Raw genomic sequence first — 26,546 nt, forward strand, 5'->3', positions numbered from 1 at the left:
TACACCATTATTTTCATGGGAAAAGGTGGTTTAATCTAGGGGATTGACAACATTATTTATAAAAAGTAAGTTTATTACATAACTAAAATGGTAATATATAACAACATTTGATTTAGTGATTCAACAAAAGTAATGGAATATCTGATAGTTCATTTGATAGATTGATACCTTAACTTATATATATATATATTGATTGACAGGCTAGAGATTGAAATATTAAGTTAGAAGAAACGGAAGATGAAATACAAGTATGTGACAACAGTTCGTAATCTTGAAAGTTTTATGGTAGATACACAATTCATTTTGAAGTACCGCATGACATCTCTAAACTTGAATTTTATGATGCAACAAGAGATTATACATACCTTATGGTAGTATTCTTGTAACTCTTAGAAACTTTGACGATGATTCTGTCTGGTAACAACCGACGTCTCGAACCTCTGCACCTTTGCACCGGAACAAGTGATCAACCGTTTGAGACCTTGAGGTTCTTTTATATTATTCTCGAGGGTCACACCCAAGCCTCACATAAGTCAGTACATCCGTTTTATCATCTCCACAAATATGGAAACTTATTGCTCTTTTGCATTCTGATTGGCTCTTAGAGACTGCCGCACCCAAAATACGTGGCGTGACACACATGTACATACGTGTACTGTCACAGCCGGAAGAATTCAATAGCGTGATCTCTAGACTTATCTATAGATTCATATCTATATAACCAATTTCAACATATTAATGCGGTGTCACGTTGCCAAAATCATGATTATATATCCTGTAGGATGACTATGAGTAACCTTTGACATGTAAACTTCCTACAAAATTGCGCAGCAAAAGCAACATTAGTCACCTTCAGAAGGTTTTACGTATTTCCTTTTCCTGTTGCTAGCCTGTAGCAAGTCAAGAGAGAAAAATTTCTTTTAAAATGCATATGAATCAAAATTATCTTTTTCAGTTCCTTCAATAAAGAGCAATGTAACCATATTTTTGAACTCAGCGTCACAATACCATTCACTTAGCACTGGGACATATTGAATTTTCGATGTAAAAGTTATTAGATTCTCATTTTAAACACACACAACTGAAAAAATATAAAAACACGCAGCAGAACATTATACTACATTTTTCGGAATGAACTCGTATATATTTTGCTCTTTTCTTCCAAGTCCAACAACAACACTAAATATACTACTTCCCTTGGCAATCGACTATCATTTGAACTTTTAATGTAGAATTTTTTCATGCTCGTAATAAATAGACAAAACTGAAGAAAATACTCAACAGAATATTGAACTACTTGTATCTTCGTTCTTTTTGGAACGAAACAATTTGTCTTTCTTCCTAGTTCGAATACTGAATATATTTCACTTGGTTCTAATAACACTGAGTATATAATTTCACTTAAAACTTAGCCATTATTTTAATTCTAAATAAGATGTTACATGCCATTTCCATTATAGTTTAGTACAATTCGAACACAATACTCTTAATCACACTAATATTCATAACTTGAGTGGTCTTGTAATTTGAGGGTGTAGTATATTTGAAGTAGTTTTTTCGAACGTTCGAAGCTGAGCCGGTTCCTTGTGACGTTATGGACAAAGGACCAATTTGAGAAAAGTCTTTCAATTTGCGCTGAAGATGCTAGAATGTTCAATAACTTCATAGCAAATTCCGACAACTCCTTATGTTGCCGAGTAGCGAAATACCAGAATGTGCGTGGTGTTGTAATTCCCTTGTTCATAAGTTCTTCAAATTTTCCACATTTTTCCCGATATTGCTGGTAGCTAGTTATTCCTGAAGGGCCGAAGTTTTCCAACAGAAACTCTTCTACTTGTTCGTGATGCTTTTCTCAGACATTGCAGAAAGTCGTCACAAATGGAGACCATTGTTGTTGTATTGCACATAGTCCCTCCCACGGCTTCTCTGGCATAAAACTTTTCTCGATTACAGAGGGTTTAAAACATGAAACATGATGAAATGGGTTTTGAACAGTCACGCGTGCAAACCGTATTATACAATGCTACTTTACAAAGCCAATACAAAATTCCCAGTTTATGCTTACGGATTAAGTTTTGCAAAATCCAGCTAGATTCCATACATTTTTAATACATACAATTTTTTTTAAAGCTCAGCGCGTAGAACGTTTCCTTTTACTTTGTAGACCTGTTTCTAATTTTTTACGTATTTTACGCGTCACGTAGAAAACCTTTTTTTATGCGTAATTACCCAACCCTGCTTGTAGCGTGTGACTATCTCACAGCAATCTCTGATCATTAATTAGTTAGAGTAGTTCAGAAGATTCGCTTGCTTTAGACGTGTTTAGAGTGTCGAAATAAAAACTTACATTGCAATTGCAAAATCTCGGAAAACGTTTTACAATAATGGTTAAGTGGAAAAAAGACAATTGTGTTAATTTCGCTGAGAAAAATTTGCAATCAAAGAAACGAAAAAAAAAACGGAGAGAAATCTAAACAAGGTATTAATTAAGGGAAAAATTCGAAAAACGCTGTAGAAAAGTGGCTAGAACGAAAAAAAAAAGAGAGAGAGACAGTAGTGGTGTTAATTTTGGCGAAGAAAATGCCCAAAAACAGCAATCAAGAAACAACAAATATCTAAAGAAGCCGGCACTTCAAAGAAAGATTACGTATTATATTATTATTAAAACTAAACGTTCTGGGTCAACATACGGAGGGACATACATATATATACGGAGGGTTGATTAATTCGTGTGTCAATTTCATTTGTTCACTGTGCAAAAGTAGTAGGAGGTAAAGCCGTGCAATTTGGTGTAACTTTAGGCGAAGGACATAAGTTTTGTTTCGTCATAGAAGCATGTCACTTATTCTAAAGATTGAAGAGATATAGGGTCAAAGGTCAAATTTCGATTTTTTGCTTATGGGATTGCAATGTTAAATTCTGAAAGAGCCTGGAAAAATGTAAATTGAAGTGATAACAAAGAAAAAGCTGTATGGTATGATTCTATGTCGCAAGCCGACCAAATATGCGTCAATCAAGTGTCATGGTCAGAGGTCATTGTCAGATCAAGGTCACATGTCACCTTGAGAACCCATTTGACATGATGAGGTACGGACATTGCGTTTTTTTCAGTGAATTCAAATTCAGAATTTTCTAACCCTTGCAAATAGAAGATCTTGTCCTGCTGTGCAAACCAGCCCTCCACCTCCGCAATGAGTGCCTCATCGGATGGAAAATGTTTGCCTTTGAGATGTGGGAAGATGTGATAGTCGGAGGGTGCCAGATCAGGTGAGTAGGGTGGGTGAGGTACACAGGTGAAGCCCAGATGCACCAGTAATTGCATGGTTTGATTAGCCTTGTGGGAGGGTGAATTGTCTTGGAGAAACTGAACACCACATTTCTCCGACGATTTTTCTTCAGAGCCTCCTTCAGCTCAATTAAATATTTGGAATAAACCCTAACATTCATTGTTTCACTCTTTTTTGAAAAGGTTTGATAAGGATGACACCATCCTTGTTCGAAAGCACTTTCCAGCTGATCTTTGGCTTCGGAACTTATTGGGTCGAGGAGATACACTGTGGCGCCACTCCATGGATTGCTGTTCAGTCTCTCTATCATAGTAGTGCAGCCATGTTTCATTTTCTGTTACCAGATTGCGCAAGAACTCACCAGTGTTTTGAAACTTTTGAAAAATTTCCTGTGGCATCTGCACCCGTGTTCTCTTCTGGTCAGCATTCAAACATTTTGGGATCCATTTGACACTGACTTTCCGCATGCACAAATATTCTGCTATTATGACACCCACACGATCACGCGATATCCCCACATACGCAGCAATGTTTTTGATTGATATATGCCTATCCTCCATAATAATGTCAGGCATTTTGTCTATGTTTTCCGTGGTCACTGCATTTGAAAGCCTGCCTGAGCGAGGTTCACATTCAGTCTCATGATGACCAGTCTTAAAACGCATCACCCACTTCGCTACTGTTGTATATCCAGGAGCATGTTCCCCCAAAGTATACTGCAAAATTTTATGAATTTCCATAGAGGATTTGTCTTGCAACACAAAAACCTTGATGACACTGCGAAGCTCATTCTTCTCGAATTTCCTTAGATCCTCAACTATACCTTCTTACAGAACCTGTAACAAAGGAAACAATAATTATAAAATCATCATATACAGGATGAGAGATTCACAATATATGGCTTTTCTAAAGACTACAATGACATGTTTCAATTTTTTATTTCTTCTTGGTGATTTCATGAGTTTTCCAGCCCCCTCGTATATTTAACATACTACCTGGTTGTAGGAATGCGCACGAGTCGACACACACTTTGTAAAATTCGAGATGAATCGAGACAAACGTATTTCTCGACTCGAATGTCTCGGAAATCTTTCTATAATTTTTAATATTATTTTGAAGAAATTACTCATTCAGAAACACTCGGCACGAGAATTTCGGAAACTGCAGGTCTTGTCAGGTGTTTGAGGAGTGCTGTGGTGCGTGTTTTCAACAAGTGGCAAAACCAAGGGGAAACGACGTCCAAACGTCGAGGTGTTGGGCGCCCCCACCTTATTACATATGTCGGACGTTGTAGGCTGAGGAGACTGGTAAAACGGCAAAACAGGACAGGCAGCGAACTGCGTCGGAACTAACATCAGAGTTTAATGCTGGGGCAAGTACAAGTGTGACTGATCTAGTGTTCTAAAATTTCCGGAAATTTTGGACCTGTTGGTATAAAACCGCTTTTTATTTCTTTCCGGAAAAATTAAAAGCATTGAAAAAATAAAAATGTTTGTATTAGGTTAATTTTACTAGTAATGATATCCTTTTTTTTTCAAACGCGTGAAAAATATAAGCTCAAAAAATTTAATATTGCGAATATTAAAAAATAGGACTCGAAAATAAAACTATTCCAATTACACTGGCCGACGTCAGTTTAGTTACAGAAAGGAAAACCTCTGATTCTGACTCATTTCAGGATGCTGAATTCGAAATTGATAGCCGTTTTACTATATTAGCTCGTATTTTGGCGTATGCATTGTTGTCAATTTTGCCATTTTGTAGGGACGGTTTCAGTTGTCTTCGAAGTAACCGGTCTGATAATGTTATTTGAGTAAGAAATAAATTAGATTTCACTCAGTTGGCGACAGATAGGACCCCCCTTGTTGTTGGCATATATATATATATATATATATATATATATATATATATATATATATATATATATATATATAACAATGAATACCGGGAGGACGGGGATGATTGAAATGCTTGACACTTGTGTACCTCCCCCTCCTTAGTTTGTTTGTTTTTTAGAACACTAAAACCAGTTTAAAAAAATAGGGTCTATGTGGCAACAATGAGCGGCACGATGACGCGGGCGAAAAAAGCGCCGACTGCGCCGTTATTGCGTGGCTTAGTCTTGCTCTTATGCATTGCAGTAAGTAATCTCTCAAGTGTATAAGTATTTTGTCGGGAGAATTGACTTGGATTTTTACGTCTGTAACTTTAGTTTTATTTGACCGTATTTTTAGAACTGTTTGCCTCTGTTTTCAGTACCTTTTAGTGATTTTATGGAATAAGTGGTTTTGCTGTTGCTCTAAGGGGTGACATCCAGAAGTCCTAAAGTGCAGAAGTCCTAAAAGGCAGAAGTCCTAAAAATATGGGCACTAGACCTAAATTTTAGGACTTCTGCACTTTAGGACTTCTGCCTCGGTATGATTTTTAGGATTTCTGCCGTTTAGGACTTCTGCCTTTTAGGACTTCTGCCGCTTAGGACTTCTGCCGCGATATGATTTTTAGGACTTGTGCCTTTTAGGACTTCTGCCATTTAGGACTTGTGCCTTTTTCATTCACTTGCTTTAGTTCTGAAATTCACCACCACCACACGAAATTGGGACGATGCAGCAACTAGTTGGCAATAATGTTACGAACGTATCTAATTCCAACAGTAACAGCTATATTTGTACTACTAAGATTATTATTATCACTATATGTTCTGCATTTATACACGAATTACATAATACAACCTATTTCATTCTAAGAATTAATTACATAATTGAGCTGAGCGAAGCGAAGCTCTTATACTCGGGTTAGCCGTTTGGTTGTCCGCGAACTCCTCCTAGACCGTTTGGCCGATCTCAACCAAACTTAGCACGCTGATAGAGTATGTCATGCTGAGTGACAACATAGGTCGAAATCAAAAATCCGATGTACCATCGAGGAATAATCACTGAAAAACGCTTCCTTCTAGACCGTTTGGCCGATCTCAACCAAACTTAGCACGCTGATAGAGTATGTCATGCTGAGTGACAACATAGGTCGAAATCAAAAATCCGATGTACCATCGAGGAATAATCACCGAAAAACGCTTGCATAGACTTAACATGGGGAAAAAGTTTTCACGCGATTTTTTTGTCAACAATTAAAAATGGCATTTATTATTGCATAATGGCCAGGAATGATTACGTAGTTTAAGCTCGCTCAGCTCATTTCATTGCAATCGGGTACATCCATTGCATTCCTAGTTAGTTAAGAAATTCGTTTCTTTCGAATGGAGATACGAGAATCCCAAGACAAATGCCTAAAACAAAAATAAATAAATAAATAAATAAAAAATGTTTAAAAAGCATATTTTGCCAGACTTCTGAAACCAAGCAAACATTCAGAATTGCAATATATACTGTGCGGAGCGTATTTTATTAAGAGTAGGACAAAAATCCACCGAAGTTTACTTAATTAGGACAAAAGCTCACTAGACATTTCACGAGTGAACATTAAATACCAACTGTATACATAAAGAACGCAGTAAATTTAAAATTGAGCAAAGAACATTTATTATGCAATACAGTGGGTGACATTCGTAAGTCTTAAACGGCACAAGTCCTAAAAATATAGGCACTAGACCTAAATTTTAGGTCCTGTGCCATTTTTGCAGAAATTACTACATAGTCATTTTGGGGTGTAGCCTGCAATTTTTTCTAGGGGAGCATGATTTTTATATATTAAAAGCAAATCAAAAGTTTATTTTCAGATTACGAAAGTTTCAATAAGACAATAAGTTTATACATATTACACATGTACACAAATACATAATATTATTATATTTCCAGTTAGTTCCTTTTTGAAACCTGGACCTTGACAGAACGTAAATTTAAAATCACAGCTTGTGGGAAATGTACGAATCAGGTAGTTATAAGAAATCGGAAACTGTTCATGGAAATCCATTTGTTTGACTGTATTTATCTTCTGTACTCTTATATAAAAGAGTAAAGATGAGTGATTTTTTGGGCATACTACTACAAGTAGAGTCGTTAAATTTTAATTATAAAATATAATTTTCTTATGAAAGCAGGACATAAGAAAGAATTTTTGGAAATAAGTATCGTAAAACGGGTGGGGCAAGATTTTTTTAAAGGGTAGTGTATCTCGCAAGTTTCTGAAGCTAGTAAAATGAAACTTGGCATATAATCTTTCCTGTTTAAAAAAACAACTGAAAATTGAACACATAAAAAGGAAAGAGCAAAGGGAGCACTTTTTTATGTTCGAATTCACCATTACTTACTCAGAAAATATATAAATAAATTAAGGAATGATTTGTTTAAGCTTCATCGGAGATGTCAGTGTTCATCTCAGCAACCCCAAAAACTATGGGTTTGACACTAAGATCGATAATTTTTAATATATATCCGCACTTCCTTCCTCCAAGTTGCACCTTCAAAGTGAAATGATAAAACCATCTCAGGCCCGAACCTTATCTATGTTAAAAGTTTTTGTCGAGATCAGTCTGGTGGTTCAAGTGTTGTTAAGTTACAAATATAGTTACTTTCACACACACACATACACACACACACACACACACATATATATATATATATATATATATATATATATATATATATATATATATATATATATATATATATATATATAGTTACATTCTTTCATTTATATATATGTTTATAAAAAAACTCAGCTATTGCTTCTGCACTATTTCAATGGTTCGTACTTTAATACATCCCTTCCTCAACCATGGTTGCGGAATTGATTAAACGTAATGTTCTTGTATTAAATAAATGTATTTTAAATATATATTTCTCATTAATTTCAATTAAGTTGCTTTTCAAAGGTCCTCTAAAATTTCAGTGACGCACTATGGGCTATAAGCCATTAACTTCTATGGCCACCCTGCTACAAACTACAGACTTAAATATTCGATAAAGCATTTCAGTACTAAGTAGTTGCCACAATACCAATATGAACGTATTTAATTCCAACGGTAACAACTATGTTAGTAACACTAAAATTATTATTAATAATGATAACGAGTAAGGGTTTAGGATGTTTCGGTGTAGGACGTTTCGGTGTAGGATGTTTCGCTGTAGGATGTTTCGGTGTAGGACGTTTCGGTGTACGGATGTTTCGGTGTACGGACGCTACGGTGTAAGGACACTTGCTGTAAAGGACGTTTCGGTGTATAGCCTAATATTTGATTGCATTAATCATATGCTTGTAATGAACAGACATGAAGTGTCATAGTGTAGCCACTCTGGAATAGTGTAAACTGATTAACATTGTTATTGAGTCTCATTGTTATTGAGACAGGATGATAATACAACACCAATCCATTCGCAACAATAATTTCTATTCAGAGATGTCCATAGGCGAGTTTTATAGAATAATAATCAAATTTACTGCAAAATATTCAGCATTATTTCTAAATTGAAATAAATATATTGTACAAAGTTCCTGAGACACAGTAATAATATATACAAACTGAATAATACCTCAAAGGAATTTTTGGCGTGGGAGACCCGGGTTCGATTTCCGGTGAGAGCTCATGTGGTTCGGATTCCACGTTAATCAATATGTGGACGTCTCATATAGCCTCACTGCTGAACGGGACGTTAAACTCAGAATCAACTCATCTCAACTCAAAGGAATTTTGTTGAAAAAAATATAATTACATAGAATCACTCAACTAAGAATCTAAAATTGTACACAATTCCTTTTAAGACTGTAATCACATCGTCAGATTTGTAATTTTCACAAACGTTGTTCAGTCTCTTCGTAACATCGGCGTATTTTTTCTTTGTTCTGACTTCATATCCGCCAATTAACTTATTTTTTCCATTTGAACAGCACTAACAAGGAGACTTACGGAACTGTAATTTACTGATTTGAATGAAACTTTGCATACTTGTAGAATATCAAAAAATAATCGTCACTTTTTTAAATTTTTATTTTTGGCAATGGTGCGGGTTTAAGGGTAGAAACCACTCTTTGAACATTAGAGGTGGCCTCCAAGCATAAACAGAAAGCAATCATTAAAATAGAAGATTAAATGATACGACCAGCTTACTGTCTAGGAGGTTTTAGGACAGGTGATTCAGAACCTGACGTTGAAATTACAAAATTCAAATTGGCGGATCCAATATGATGATTACAATTACAAATAGTCTTCTGGTTTGAAATGTTCTGCAGTTAGCCAAGAACAATTATAATTGGCAGGGGCTACTGAGAAAAGGTGCAGACTGATTTGAAACCCCTTTTTGTACTTATTTTAACAGGACGTTTGATTAAATCTATAGCCAAAAAGTTAGAAGCCAATGCCAATGCATTTGTCGCGAATGTGAAGCAACACATATTGGAAAATTAAATATTTATAACTCTGATCAATAGGTTTAATTTTTAAATGCAGACGGGACGTACTCTAGTGTTTACAGGGACACAAACAGTAGAAAGGGTGGACCAGTCAGTAAATTCTATGACTCGTAGCTACATCATACAGCCTTTAATTTCTGCAAATAGTGTTTTGTTTTCACCACTTTTAATTGTTTTGTAGGAAAACAAGGGAACATTTGGTCTTATACACTCTGTAAAGAAAAAATAGCGACACTTGCTCGGATATGGTTTTTACAACATACATTAACCAATATGAGTTTTTACATGAATTGCTGATAATGTTATAATGCATATTCCTAATGAGCAGTTCATTCTTAATACTTGCGCAGCAGTTTCAGGTTTTTTATATGCATATAATGGATTTGTATGCATATATTCGTAGCTATGTGTGTTTTCAGCAAAAACGGCTGTGGGAAGAACTATACATAAACGGATGAAATATCAACAATAATAGCACAAAACAAAAAATGTAATTTCTTATGAGTAAGATATATTGTGTACGAACATTGAGAGGTGCAATACATCAAACTAGATTTCGTATGTGGACCATGGGCTTTAGGAAGTGCAGGGAAAAGTCGAGGTCTTTTGGTGACAAGGCTATTGCAAAATGGAACCTTGATTTCATGGAATCACTCCCAAATTATCTGTTTCGCGAGTTCCATACTACCCAAGATAGTTGTCTATTGAGTCTTCTGCTCATATTGACCAAAACTTTACAATTGGATTCATGTGAGGGGAGTTTGGTGGCCACATGAGTCTTTGAATAGTCATATTCGTGCACCCCGTATTAACGATTTTCGCTCGGGGACATTAAGCATTATCGTCCTGGAAAACGAAGTAGTCCATATTTTCTTCAGGAATGTTATCTTTAGCTCTTGTAAGAATTTTAGATACCAGAATTTAAAGATGATTTTGTGCATCAAATGACTCTTTACATATATCCATTGTTCTGACAGCTTTGGCGGTGAAGCAAGCCTGTACCATCACTCACTAACTGAATATTTGCATCTCTTAAACAAAATCCGTATCAAGTTCCTAATTCATTTGTATCCACAACTTCACACCACTATCATTTCCCACTATTCTAAACTTCCTTCAACGGAGAAAATAACATGCTTCCAGTTGTCATAAGTCCAAGTAGCATATCACCTCACAAACCTACGTGTTGAAGTCCTCTGTGTTTTTGTCAGTTTCGACTTTCTGGACGGCTTTGTCTTCGTAATATCCTCTTCATACAGTTAAGATAATACAGTCGTACGAGTAACTGCAGTTCCAAGATCATCTCAACGATTTTTGGAGAAGTCATTCCTTAATTCTGCAATGCTTTTGATTTTATTTGGCGATCTGCTCTGGGTGATGCTTTCATTCTTCTATCACACTATTGACGAAGGGATGATTTCTTATACTATTTTTGCTTGTGAATTACTCTTTCTGCCGTCGAATGGTGGATTTTGAGTATTTCAGCCATCTCCCTTAGAAATGTAACTTAGCTGTGCAAAGCAAGAATTATGTCTTGTTCATGTGGCGACAAGTCACATTTCTTACCCATCATACTTGTTTACAGTCCACATGGAGCGACAATTTCATACAAAAGCAGCGCTGCACAACAAAAATATTGCCACTTGACACTGTTCAAACAATGACGAAGCAGAGATCAATCACAAAATGTTAATTGCCTGTGCCTACACATCACAAATGCAATGCAGAATTCTCACTCCAATAACTTACGAAACGTTCTAAGGTGCCATCTGGCGAGAATATTACTGATACAAAAATAATTAGTAAGTGCTGAAGTACACCATAGGTGTCACAGATAATGCAAATGAACTATCACACTCATAATTTCCTTCTATTTCTGTTCTAGCCGGCTGCAACTATGCTTTTCTGTGTAAGTTACCTTGAGAATTGAGGTGTCGCTATTTTTTCTTTACAGAGTGTAGTCCAACACAACCTCTTTAAATTTGAAGATATCCTTGTAAAAGCATCAAATCCGGAAAAATTAACATCAAGTCTTGTGAAATCATGGTTCCAAGAGATTTTTCTTCAAGCGTCTAATGCAAAGTCCATTTTGTTATTAGTTTCGTGGAGTGGTCACAATTCAACTTTGACCTATTTTAGGAACAAAAGAGTAACTCATAATAGAAACAATTTCTGCAGAAACAACTGGTAGGATTCAGCCTCTTGTTGTGTTCTTTAGGCCGTTAAAAATTTTCTTGAGACATTTTTCTGACACTGTCCTTCTCTACAGCTATAACATGAATTTACATCTCCGTAATAATATAATTAAGATCTCATCACTGATTCATAATCAGTTTTCTTTTCCTAGATTTGCTAATCTTATTGGGTATAAAAGCGGTTATTGGAAGAAAAACCACCTGTGTTTGAAAATTTTCTTTCAAAGATTGTGCAGCATTTTGCGATTTGTGCACAGTTATTGCCGTAATAAGGTGTGTGTGGTGTACACAATGTTTATGCATCACACACTTTTTTACTATATATCATTACCGTAAAACGTTTTCCCAATCAATTAATAATTATAACATTTGAGGATATAAGAAGTTCTGACATAGAGTGAAGCGAGGGGACTCACTATAAATAAGTAACCCTTGCCAATTACAGAAACATTTAATTTTTATTTTATTTATTAATTTATATATTCTACTTCGTGAATTTATTCCTCCCTAACGAATAATTTTCATTTTGAAGAGTGGACGTTTCGGTGTAAACATTAGAACTTTTACACCGAACCAGCCTCACACCTAAACGTCCTTACACCGAGCAATCCGTACACCAAAACGCCCTGCACCAAAACGTCCTACACCGAAACAGCCGTATCCCAGGAGTAGTTAATTACGAGTATGACAATTATTTGCTACAGAAAGACTTCTGTACAAGAAATATATGTGTAAAAATAATTTACTTCAAAACAACACAAGGAAAGCAAAATTTATGACGTACATAACTAAAACACAATATTATGTTACTAATATGAAGTCAATGGTGTGGAAATAGAGAAAAACAGACATTATGAAAGATCTGGGAATCACATTTGGTAGAAAGTTAAAATTTTGTCAACATAGAAATATATCATGGAAAGAGTAAGAAAGGACAATAGGCTTCATTTATTTATTTATTTATTATTTCAGAACGATAGAATATGTATTTATACAAATAACTTGTAAGAACTAAGGCTCTGTAATATGAAACAGTATATCTAAAACTTTGACTAACAGATTGACAGTATTCTTCTTACGTACGCGATGGTAGCGCTACAAGAGATTTTTAGGACTTCTGCACTTTAGGACTTCTGCAGTTTAGGACTTCTGCACTTTAGGACTTCTGCCGCGATATGATTTTTAGGACTTGTGCCTTTTAGGACTTCTGCCATTTAGGACTTGTGCCGCGAAATAATTTTTAGGACTTGTGCATTTTAGGTCTAATGCCGTTTAGGACTTCTGCCTTTTAGGACTTCTGCCGTTTAGGACTTCTGCCGCGTCCCCGCTCTAAGTTTCGCTTTCCTGTGAAAATGTCAAGTTCTTCCCGCAGAGGATGTAAGAACTCACTGGATAGACTTTGTTATATCTGTGGCGTATTTATGGTTAAGTCGCAGATTAGATCGATAAATGATGACGTTAGGAAAGCATATTATTTTTATTTTGGCTGCAACATCGGTGATCAAGATAAAAGCTGGGGCCTTCATGTGTGTTATTTGATGTGTTATGCGACTCGGACTGCCTGGATTAAAGGAACCAAACGAAGGATGCTTTTATAGTTGTAGTTGTAGAGAAGGACAGTGTCAGAAAAATGTCTCAAGAAAATTTTTAACGGCCTAAAGAACACAACAAGTGCTGAATCCTACCAGTTGTTTCTGCAGAAATTGTTTCTATTATGAGTTACTCTTTTGTTCCTAAAATAGGTCAAAGTTGAATTGTGACCACTCCACGAAACTAATAACAAAATGGACTTTGCATTAGACGCTTGAAGAAAAATCTCTTGGAACCATGATTTCACAAGACTTGATGTTATTTTTTTCCGGATTTGATGCTTTTACAAGGATATCTTCAAATTTAAAGAGGTTGTGTTGGACTATAAGACCAAATGTTCCATTGTTTTCCTACAAAACAATTAAAAGTGGTGATAATAAAACACTATTTGCAGAAATTAAAGGCATGTTCCGATGATATGGAGAGAACCCCGGAATCATTATGATGATTGCTATTTCTGTATGACGAATACAGCAGGAAGTAACAAGAAGAAAGAACGTGCCATCGAATACCCAAACTTGCAATCCGCGATCAGACCAGTGCCCCATGGAGAAAATTTACCTGTACCTACTCCTCCGAAAGAAACTATCGATATTACACCGCCTACAGGAAGCGATGAGGACACCAACTCAATATCTGCAGATGAAGATCCGAGAGACAGTTCTTCCACGTAAAAGATCAGCCTCACTTCATCCTTCAACATGAGTTGAATGATTTAGTGAGAGAGTTACAACTTTCAAAAGGGAAGGCTCAACTTTTGGGTGCTAGACTCAAAGAGTGGAATTCACTGGCTCCTGGAACTACTTATACTCACTACAGGAAAAAAAACGAGCCTTTTTCAGAATACTACAGAATGGAAGGTTCCCTTTGCGTATGCACGGACATCAATGGTCTGATTAATGAATTAGACATTCAACATGATCCATCCGATTGGCGTATTTTCATAGATTCGTCTAAGTATAGTCTGAAAACAGTTTTACTTCATAATGGAAATAAGTTGCCGTCTATTCCTGTGGCACACTGTGTTTCGAAGAAATAGTCTTACGAGAATCTCGCACTCATTTTGGCAAATTTGCGGAGATTTTAAAGTTATTGCAATATTACTTGGTCTGCAAGGTGAATTTACAAAATACTGTTGCTTTTTGTGTCTTTGAGACTCAAGAGCCACAGAAAGGCATTTTTTTGACAAAAAGAGTGACCCTCCAGAGAGATATTAAAGCCCGGTACCAACAGTGTCAAGTATGAGCCTCTGATCGATCCAGCCAAGGTGCTGCTTCCACCTCTTCATATTAAGTTGGGCCTCATGAAGAATTTCGTAAAAGCTATTGTAGCATGCTCAGCTACATTGAGTAGGAGCTGCCTTTAATTTTTGGAACATCCTGTGTATCCTGGTGTTTTGAAGTGAATCGGAAAAAATGGACTAATATTCAAGAATATACAAGATTATGAAAGAAAGAAAGAAAAAATGTATAACTTCTGATTGTAAAAGTTATTCCTAATTTTTGTATAAAAAAAGGAGAAAAAAAGAAAAGTTAAAATCTTATGTAATGAGAAAAATGAACGAAGGACATAGAAGCTAGTTTGTTTGTGACAATTTCAAGGTTAAGATTATGACGTTATGTCTGCTCGATTGGGCGTGGGCAGCTGCCTCGCTCGTGTGCGGAAGCCGTGAGCCAGTCAGTTGCTGCGTGGAATGTTTGTCTGGAATGTCTGTCTGGGAGTACCTAGTGGAATACATCTGATCGCTTTTGACGGAAGTATGTGATCTATAGAATACGGAGAATTTAATAGTAACCGTTTGGCTTTGCGTTCGTTATTTGATTTTGCGTTCGCTAGTTATATCGAATTTTCAGCCAAGAGTCGTATTATTAACAAAAGTAATTTGGAAGGGTAGAGGCTAGTAGTGGAGAATTTTGACCGACTATACCAGAAGTGGAATGGAGCAGTCTTGAATTGGTGAGTATAAACCTGAGTGTAGATATTAGAACCTTTATTCCTATATACCCTGGTTATTAATTCAGTTAATACTTTTTCCTACTAACCCAAGTAGCTAGATTTGTTAGATTATTAGATTACTAGACTAAATCTTGGAAAGAAAATTCTATTAACGTTGATTTCAGAAACTTTCTTTTTTTAAAAAAAAAAATAAGTTGTATCTAGCGTCCCATTTTGTCATATACTATTTTCATTTTTCGCGAATATATCTTGGAAGAAAGTTCTTCGACGTCGAATTATTACTTCTTGTTTGCTTTACGCGTTTATTAGTATTTAAATTTTTGTGATATTTAGATTTGCAGTTAAAGTCGTGGTCATTTGATTTAGTTTTTGGCGTCTTTCTATTCTGGTTGTTTTCAGGCAACCTTTGAAATTGTTAAGAGGGATCAGATTGTTCTCACATTGAATTATAAAACGAAAAGTAATTTATTATATTTGACTGCTATTTTTTCAATCAATGTAAACTTCTTGTTCAATTATATTTAATCGCATTTAAAGCTTTATATCTTCTTGTTCAATTATATTTAATCGCATTTAAAGCTTTATATTAGTTAAATCATTCTTAGAGTTCAAGTTATTATTATTGTTGGTTTGTTAAATCTTTTTTTAAAAAAAAAATATTTAAATTTTTGTAATAAAGTTCAGATCGAATATTTTCTTTTATTTCAATCTGTATCTTATAATTGGTATATTACGAATACTACTGATTCAGGTAAATTTGCGAGTCATTTTTAGGGAGATTGAAGCCTGCACATTTAGAGGTATTTTTCTTACGAAGTTTTTTTCCAGCAACTAGAACCGTGTCATATGATAGTTTGACTAAAATTAATCAGTATTTCTTTATTTTGCTTTATACTAAGAAAAGTGTCAAACAATCAACGGCACAAGGTTCGTTTCACTATGGACAAAGAAGGTGAAGGATTTAAGTATCTTAGACAATGTTTTCCAAAGTAAGTGATGGTAAATTAAAAGAAGGGTGTTTTCACAGGACCTGATTTTTGCAAACTTATGCATGACGAATTGTTTGAACAGAGTTTAAACGACAAAGAGTTAAATGCCTGGCGTGTTTTTGTTCAAGTTGTAAAAGTTTTTTTGGGCAAAACTAAAGCTCAAAATTTCGAGGCTCTGGTGCAGCAACTTCTGGTCGCATATGAAGCTCTGGCATGTCTTTGAAAATCCACATTCTGCACTCCCACTTCAAATTCTTTCCAGAAAATCTTGCAGATGTAAGCGACGAAATGGGAGAATGGTTTCACCAGGATATAAGAACGATGGAAACTCGATATCAAGGACGTTGGGACCTTGCAATGATGAAGGACTATTGCTTGTCGGTGAAAAGAGAGGACCCAACATTTCATAAAAGAAAAAAGTAAAGCAGATGGTGTTATCTGCAGCTCTAAACATTAGACTTTATAGATTAATCTGTGTATATAAATGCTAATAGGCCTACACTAACAGAATATATATAGTTTTTTAGTGCTAATACACAAACAGAATACAGTATATAGTTTTTTAACTGGTTTGATTCAATAAATTAATTTTAAGAATTTTTAAAACTGAATGTCGTTCTTGATCAACTGTCGAAATGAAGTTGATTCCCTTTCGGCACGCAAACAGCTCATTGGCCAGTACACTTCATGATAGCTCATTTTCCCTATTATGGTAAACTTGGCAACTATGCGTTACACAAAAATTCGAGCTAATGTAGTGAAATGTATATGATGTTCATTTTCAGGGACCTAAAATTAGTCAGTATCAGTGAGTTTTGTTTCTGAAACTTTTCAAAAGTTTAAAAACGTCGGCCTGTGTTATTGTCTGCATTAAAATACTAGATTTACGCGTATATGTTTGTCCCCACAGAAAAGTGTATATGTTTGTCTCCAGTCCTTTCGACAATTAGATATTGAACCCACAAGTGCTATAAACGTACCGTTTTCATTGGTCGATTCCAAATTTTGTGTAAATTGTCCAGTTCTAATGAATATTAAAAAAACATGGTCATCAGTTCTTTATTAAATTTTTAGGGGTACACTGGAAGTACTAAAATGTTTGAAAAAGTAAAGCTTCATACTCTACTAGTTATATATTCTAACATCACATAGTTGTATATTTCTCAGGTGTTTGTTTCATGGTCAAATGATAAGAAAACGAAGGATAACCATTTCTCCAGTCTAAGATGAATCTTCATTGTTTGGAGAGATTTTTAATGAACTCCGTATATAACTGATATAATTGGTTGTGTAATTTATTTACTTATTACATAATGCATGCAAAAAGAAAGAAAACACTGGTCATATATGAATTAGAAATTCCAACCACAAGTGGCTCAAATCTTGCAAACGGTGCGAGATATTGAAAAAAATAGTCGAAAAAATTTCCCCTTTATGATACCCCTTGCCGATTTTCATGAAGGCGTTCTTCACTTGTATCTGTAAGGGGACATGCACAGATATGAGGAATGACAAGGAGATTCTAGCTCATGTGAATGATGCGCTGTGTAGAGAGCGCAGGTTCAGATAGTTGAAAATTAATAGTCTGCAATTATTTCTGTTATGTCCTTTATTCGTAGATGTGCATTAATTACACAAGTTACAGTTACAGTTTGTAGCGTGAATTTTCGTCAGGAAAAAAAATGTAAATGTTTTTGGAGAGATCTTGTTATCCATCTATGTGACGGTAAATGCTCGCTTTGATTAAGTGATTCGCGTTTTTAACGCTAGGGTGAGCTGAGTCTAAGCCTTGACTGCGATGTCACCGTTTGATCTGACATCTAGTGGCCGAATCAAAAACCTGTTCAACTGTACGTGTTATCTTTAGTTCTATGGACAGGTGAGGCAGGAGGAAGACGTGTATTCCTTTTGATCCATTAGATAACGTTTAGAATGAGTTAAATTGAATAAGTATGAGTAACATTTAAGTTGCTATATTCACTGTCTTGGGAGGCTATTTAATTAGGCTAATGTTTTCTAAGTTTAAACCTTTTCTTTTTCTCCTTCGATCAGTAGATATTAGTAATAGTTTTTTTGGGAAATTAAATCTAGAAATTAATAATGGTATTTTGGATACTTAACTAGAAATTGCTACGACGTAGTAGTGAATGACTATCGGTATATCATTATATTTTGAAGTGCTTTTTATATTTCTTCGTGTTTATTAATTAGATTCCATTTGGTACGTACTAAAAATCATTTAATCAATTCGTGCACTTGCTGCAATATTCATTCTTTTTGTATGTTAAATTTGCATAAAGATTCTTGCTCCTTTAAAAACCAGTTTTATAGAGCTGTCAAAGTTTGCTCCTTCAGAGCCAGAAATATTAAGCTTTAAACGATTTATATTATTTGTTTGTTGTTTGGCTTTACGTTATTTGTTACATTCAAAGATATTCATATTAATAGTTGTTGTTGAAAATTTACATTTGAAAAAAATAAAAGTTTACTAGCATGTATTTCATGGAGTCTTAATGAAACGAACCGAGGTCCCTATGTATGCGGTGTATATACGCTACATAGAAAATATATTAAATCACCTGTCCATAGAACTTGGTTCTCTGTAGGCCGAGAAGGCTCCATGAATGTAGAAAATATAAATGCCTTTGTAAGAGGAAAATTAGTAGGCGTGTATTTTTGCTCTCAAAATTTATTAAAAGTAAAAACCCTTTTGGAAGTGTTTAACCTTCAAAATTATAATCCCTTATGGATCAGTTTGGCAATTTAAGTGATACAGATAGAGAAAGTAATACCTCTTTTGGTACTGATTTAGTATGGAGTGGCCACACTTTAGGTGATGTTATAATGAGTGAGAGTTTAATTTCGCGTATAGAGAACCCAAATAATGCTCACGTAAGTGGAAATAAAGGCCCTTGTCATAGACATAGTGAAAATATAACCATGGATCCTCTGGGATATGCTAAATTTAATGAAAATGTAGGTGAACAGAGAGAACCACTTAGCACAAGTTTGATGTACGGTAAAAACCATATACAAAATTTTCAATCTTTTACGGACGAAAGTGATCGAACCACTTATGTTAAGACATTTTATAGGGGTAATATTGGTAATGAACCTATTAGTGAACAAAGTCAAAGTAACATGATGGGTAGAACTTTACAATGTGGACCCATAAGTGCACAGCCTAAATTAAACCAACCTTTGGGATACGGTTTTAAGTTTGACAAGTATTTATCAGAAACTGTGTATAAATCTGTTCAAAATCAACTTCATGATATTCCGTATGTAGACGGAAGTGATTGTTTGGCTTTCTGTCAGTTCTTACTGAAGGTGGAACTTTTGATATCACGTGGAATTGCACCGAATGAAGTGATTTTGGTTTCGGTTTTGGGTAAACTTAATGGTGATGCGTATAGGGAGATGCAAGTACTGTTGAATGAAACCTTAGAATGGCGCCATATATCTGAAAGTTTACTTCAGTTATTTGTGTCTACTATAGCACGTATGAAATTCACCCAGGAACATTTATACCGTGTCATGAGAACTTCCGAACAATTTTATGAATTTGTTCAAGAAAAGATCTGTGTTTTGAACATTTTGTGTATTCCCATGTGTGAGGAAGAATTTTGTACACTCGTGTGCAATTTAGTAACGCCTGAAGTAAGAAATGTACTTGTTTTAACGCAAATTCCAACCAGTAAGCAACTTTTGTTAGATTTTGCTAGGTCATACGATTCAAACTTAAGATATTCAAAGGATTTTCGTACCGTTTCATCTAACCAACCAGTGCGTATTTCTTATGGGAGCAGTAGCGTACCCAGGAATTTATTTCGGGGGCGGGTCCAAACTAAATATGAAGGTATTTTATATTAAAATTCCTAAAATTGCCCCTATAATTAGGCTAAATTTTTAAAAAAATCGAAATTTCGGGGGGTCCGGACCCCCCGGTCCCCCCCTGCGTACGTCCCTGTATGGGAGTAAAACTGGTTCTCGCCCGCAACATAAATTCTTTAGTAAAAAGCCTACGTTTTCTAATGCTAAGATATATGGTGGGTGTAATGCTTGTGGAAACCCTACTCATCGTTCAGTTACATGCAATTATAATTCTAAACAATTTGAAAACAGTGAAAATAATGCGTGTGGAACCTTGCCAACTGAAAACTTAACTAATCAACAAAATGTGGCAAAAATAGTAGTGTCAGTTTGTCACGAAAATGTCTTTTGCGTGATCGATAGTGGCTCATCTATAAATTTAATCGGTAGAACATTTTTAAATAAAGTTAAGGAAAAATGTAGACCGAAAACTAAATCTGTGAACATTTCGATCTCGGGTATACCTGGAACTAAAACAAGTAAGGAATTGGTGCAAATCATATTTTTTATAAAGCGTAAGAAATTCGTGGATTGGTTTGCAGTAGTTGAGGAAACTGAACTTAACCTTTTGCTTGGTACACCTTTCTTACACGGACACCAAGTTTATGTGGACTACGCTAAAAACTTAGTCGATTTTCCTCGAGAAAATCTTACTGTAAAGTTAGCTTCTAACTCCGAGAGACCTTGTGAGAACAACTTCTTTGCTCCAGTTTCTAATTTCAGGGTTGCCCAGGAACGACCCTTGTCACCTTGCTCAACCGGCAGTGGTCTTCATGGGAGACACAATCCTGAATCTCAAAATGTTTGTCATCGGGGAAGAGAGTCTGTCGTGAGTTATGGGAATGCTGATGTGGGAGGAAAAGGAGCTGATCCCAGATCGTCGGCTGCCTTGTATGCTGAAGCTGGTCCCAGTGGTGTAGGACAGCAGGGAGTTCCCTCAACATCTCGTCAAGCTGAAAGGAGTTTCCAACCAACTAATTCTTCACCGGATCACAAGGAGGACGAAGAAAAAGGTACAGTTGATGTGTTAACAAATTTGTATTCACCCTATCTTGAAAGCTACGTTAAAGATCTTATTTCTAGATATCCGGATGTAGTCACTGATAAACTCGGTACAATTAAAGATTATGAAATAGAAATCCAGCTTGAAGATAAGAGTCATTCGGTGACTCAACCATATCTACTAGTCAAACATAAATTGAATGAACTCGAGAAATTTGTAGACGATCTAATAGCTAGAAATGTGGTTGAAGTAGTAGATAGCTCACCATATGTGTTGCCTTGCTTCTTAGTTGTCAATAATGACAAGTCTAAGCGACTTGTAGTCAATTACTCTAATATTAATAAGAAGGTGGTAGCTTCAGGGTATCCAACTCCCAATGTTGAAGCGTCTATAGCAAATATAGGAGGTCATAAAATTTATTCAAAATTAGATCTAAAGCTTAGCTATTTTCAGTTAAAACTAGCTAAAGAATCTCAAAAATACACTGTATTTGCTACACCAACTAGACTCTTAGCTTTCAAAACTATGCCAATGGGTTTTTGTCAATCCGGATTTGCATTGACTAGAGTTTTAAATAAAATATTCAAAGACTTAATTGGTGAACATTTAGATCTGTTTGTTGACGACATTTGTATACACACCAATGACGTAGAAACACATAAGGAAATTCTAGAAAAGGTGTTTGCTCGATTAAAAGAATGGGGAATAACTATCTCTCCTAGAAAAACCTTTTTGTTTAAAAGAAAAATAAAATATCTAGGATATGAGTTTGAAGGTGGAAATATGAAAATTGATCCAGATAGAGTTGAAATTATAAAGAATCTACCTAAGCCTCGTAATAGGAGAGCATTATCCAGGTTGATAGGTTTTGTATCATATTATTTAATATTTTTACCAGGTTATTCAGAATATTTAGCACCTTTGTACAAGTTGAAATCTGAAAAGGTCTCTTTTCGGTGGGGAAAGGAAGAAGATGATTTGTTAAATAAAATTAAAGAGGCAATAGTAGAACATGTTGTCCTGAAAATACCAGACTTTAGAGAGCCATTTGTTATACACTGTGATAGTAGTTGTAAGAATTATAGTGCTATTTTATCACAGTATGATGATACAGGTAAACTTCGACCCGTATATTTTTGGTCTAAGGCGATTCCAGAGAGTGAATGGTCAAAGAATATATTCGAATTGGAGACTCGTGCTCTTTGTTTAGCACTTTCGAAATTTGACATGTATCTGTTTAAAAAAATTACTGTTTTCTCAGATAATTCCAGCCTAACTTGGATATTGCGTAACCACAAGCGTCAGCGCAAATATGGGTATCTGATCGAGCGTATCAGTAAGTATAAGTTTGATGTAGTTTATCTGCGCTCACGGCGCAACCATCTTGCAGATTATTTAAGCCGTATTTATCAATATACGGAGTTTACTTCTCCATCTGAGGAAATTGTAGAAATTGATGAGTTTGAAGGCAAAGAGGTACATGTATCGTATTTTAACTTGTGGGAGGAGCCTTTATTAAATGAACCTTTGCATAAATATCAACGCGAAGATACTGAGTTGAAAGAAATTATAGATAAAATAGAAAGTGGTGAAAATGTAAGAAATTATAGTCTTAAAAATAATATTTTGTTAAAGAAAACCAATGGTAGAGTAAATGGTGGTCTAAGAGCAGTAGTACCAAAATCAATGGTAAATACCGTTATCAAATATCATCATGATGAAGTCGTAGGGGGCGGTCACAGTGGGATTTCCCGCACGATAGCTAAGATAGCATCTAAATTTACTTGGAAAAATATGTTCGATGGAATTAGGAACTATATACGCCAATGTATTGTCTGTCAAAAATCGAATGATAGGAACACTCTTAAATACGGAGAATATTATTCCAGGAAAGTAATCTATCCATGTCACACCTATTATTTAGATACCTTAGGGCCTTTGCCTAGCAGTAAGGGATTTAAATATATCCTAGTGCTGGTAGATGCTGCTAGTAGATTTGTTGTAATGGAACCTTTGAGAACCTTAAGTTCACTTCTTATATGTGACAAATTAGAAAAGATCTTTATGTTTTATGGGTTATGTAATAAGCTGGTTCATGATCAAGGATCATATTTTATGTCTACGACCTTTAAGAACTTTCTTTTTAGCAGGGGTATTCAAAATGTTACTACATCTAGCTACTCTCCTAGCTCTAACTTAGTTGAAAGACAGAATAAAGTAATCCGTTTAATATTAAGATCTTACATTCATCAAAACCAAACGAAATGGGTTGATTTCATAAGACAAGTTCAATATACCATGAATGTCAGTATAAATTCAGAAACTAAGAAGACACCTTCTGAAGTTTTCTTGGGGCGTAAAATGTTCAACCCAATGGATGTAATTTGGCTGTTAGACTTAGGTATAGTAGAGTCCTCTACAAATAAAGAAGAAATCAGCAAAACGATCATGACGAATATAGAAAAGGCGTGGCTCCGAAAAGAAAAGAATTTTAACAAAAAGAGAGTTCCTTGTACTCTTCAAGTAGGGGAACTGGTTCTCGTAAAAAGAATTATGAAGGCATCTTTGGATAAAAAGTTCAATCCAAAGTTTGCATTGCAATATTCTGGCCCATGCCAAATTTCGAATTATCCGACAAAGAATACAGTATGGTTAGAATCTGTTGAAGATCCCACTAAGAAGCTAAAAAGACATGTAATGTATATAAAAAAGTATTACCCTCCCCGAACTTCAGATGATACAGTAAATGAAAATCAAGGTTAAGAATAAAAGGAGTAAATTCACAGTCTATTAAGAGAACCTATGTAAATAGTGTATATATTTATGTTTATTTTTGTAAAAATACTGTTGGTTGTGTTTGTATCCTGCAGGAATGTATTGTGATCGAGTACTGTATTGTCCACGACGCTTGTCATGTTGTCAATCCTGTTGTCAATGTTATCATCCAACTGGTGCAAGGAGCAATTCCAGAGATCAACTTTAAAGATCCTGTCATTCAGTGCAGTGCAATGTCTCGACTAAGAAGAATATGTATGTATGTAACAAATCCAGGCCTGGAAACCAACAAGTAAGAGATCTATTCTTTTCTTATCGAGTGACATTGGAAATATGAACTTTACAAAATTGCAACTCAAATTCACTATCTGGAAAATCTTTATTAAAAAATTTTAAATGCGGGAGGCACTTTATTATGTAGCGTGAATTTTCGTCAGGGAAAAAAATGTAAATGTTTTTGGAAAGATCTTGTTATCCACTATGTGACGGTAAATGCTCGCTTTGATTAAGTGATTCGCGTTTTTAACGCTAGGGTGAGCTGAGTCTAAGCTTTGACTGCGATGTCACCGTTTGATCTGACATCTAGTGGCCGAATCAAAAACCTGTTCAACTGTACGTGTTATCTTTAGTTCTATGGACAGGTGAGGCAGGAGGAAGACGTGTATTCCTTTTGATCCATTAGATAACGTTTAGAATGAATTAAATTGAATAAGTATGATTAACATTTAAGTTGCTATATTCACTGTCTTGGGAGGCTATTTAATTAGGCTAATGTTTTCTAAGTTTAAACCTTTTATTTTTCTCCTTCGATCAGTGGATATTAGTAATAGTTTTTTTGGGAAATTAAATCTAGAAATTAATAATGGTATTTTGGATACTTAACTAGAAATTGCTACGACGTAGTAGTGAATGACTATCGGTATATCATTATATTTTGAAGTGCTTTTTATATTTCTTCGTGTTTATTAATTAGATTCCATTTGGTATGTACTAAAAATAATTTAATCAATTCGTGCACTTGCTGCAATATTCATTCTTTTTGTATGTTAAATTTGCATAAAGATTCTTGCTCCTTTAAAAACCAGTTTTATAGAGCTGTCAAAGTTTGCTCCTTCAGAGCCAGAAATATTAAGCTTTAAACGATTTATATTATTTGTTTGTTGTTTGGCTTTACGTTATTTGTTACATTCAAAGATATTCATATTAATAGTTGTTGTTGAAAATTTACATTTGAAAAAAATAAAAGTTTACTAGCATGTATTTCATGGAGTCTTAATGAAACGAACCGAGGTCCCTATGTATGCGGTGTATATACGCTACAAGTTATATACAGTTACATGCATTAATTACAGTTACATACAAGCCTACCAACATGAAGTGTTCTGTTGCAACAAATGGATCTCTTGAATAAAAGTGAGTTCTCAATATGCTCTTTGGTCTGGTGAAGTTTTGTTTATTTTAACCAAATTACTTCTTAAGAGAAAGAGCAGTGGGCAAATTTCACTAATACTCATGTACTAAAACATATAATTACTATGATTTAATATTTTAATATAGACACATATAAACTTTATGTACAAAATTCTGTATGTAACAATCAAAATGAAAGTGACTATGTTTTTAACTTAATAACTCTTGAATGATCAGACCGACCTCGATAAAATTTTCTACAAAATTTTCGGGGTCGCTGAAATGAACAATGACGCTTCCGATGCCATTTAAATCCAAATTCAGCCCCGCAACTTGGGGGAAGGGGGAATATATATATATATATATATATATATATCGATTTTTCTGGTGGTACGCAACGGTACGACATACTGACACCTTTTAATGGTAGCGGAATATTTCCTTTTGTCTTAAAAATGGGTTGACAAGAAACTTTAAAAAATACCAAATAGTAAATGTATAGGTTTATTGAAAATCAGTTTTTTTTTCGTTTTCCTTTTTTCTTTCTGGAATATTTGTTTCTTCTTGATGCCAGTTAGTCGTATTCCGGGATCTTTCGCTCGCTGGTATGTCATCACGCTCCCCTTTGTTCCTTTAATTTTTCGTACGGTAATATAAACCATAAAGGCTCTAAACCAACCAGATTTTTTTTCTGAAGAGACTGATGTCTCACAACAAAATAATTCCAACAAATTTGTCTGTCGCTAATTCAATGGCCATTAGAGATGGAAAGTTGAGGGTTGAAATCCTGAGATAAATAAAGCAATAAGGCAAAAATGTACGGTGAGCAGAATTCAGACCATCTCTCTCACAAATGGGCATTCAGTAAATGGAAATGTGCATTCAAGATGCAGAAATACTAGAAAATGTTCATTCTATTATTTATACAAGCCGGCTACGAGTCTCTTGTTTTGGGCACGAGTGCAGTCCAAACTACCCTTTCCTCCTACCAATTTTACAATTTAGGATTTAGCTTCTTACGGGATATGTAGCCTACCGAAGGACCACACAAATGTTATCGAAACTATTGTGCTATTGTTTCTTTGTATGCTTTGGCAGAAACTTC

The 26,546-nt window shown here is 35.1% G+C and overlaps 1 protein-coding gene across 1 annotated transcript; it reads right to left on the reverse strand.

Annotated features, from left to right (window-relative positions):
- Window positions 1–3,451: 3,451 nt before the first annotated feature.
- On the reverse strand, window positions 3,452–4,027 carry LOC145687590 (protein GVQW3-like). Its single transcript, XM_081761056.1, has one exon. The coding sequence runs from the start codon at window positions 4,025–4,027 to the stop codon at window positions 3,452–3,454; it is 576 nt and encodes a 191-aa protein (XP_081617182.1).
- Between the last annotated feature and the right edge of the window lie 22,519 nt (window positions 4,028–26,546).

This window comes from Thermobia domestica, chromosome 6 (assembly GCF_964235325.1).
Source record: "Thermobia domestica chromosome 6, izTheDome1.hap1.1, whole genome shotgun sequence".
NCBI lineage: Eukaryota > Metazoa > Arthropoda > Insecta > Zygentoma > Lepismatidae > Thermobia > Thermobia domestica.

What these genes read in the sequence shown, in the direction of transcription:
- LOC145687590 (XM_081761056.1), bottom strand. Translation starts at nt 4,027, where the DNA reads ATGGAAATTCATAAAATTTTGCAGTATACTTTGGGGGAACATGCTCCT.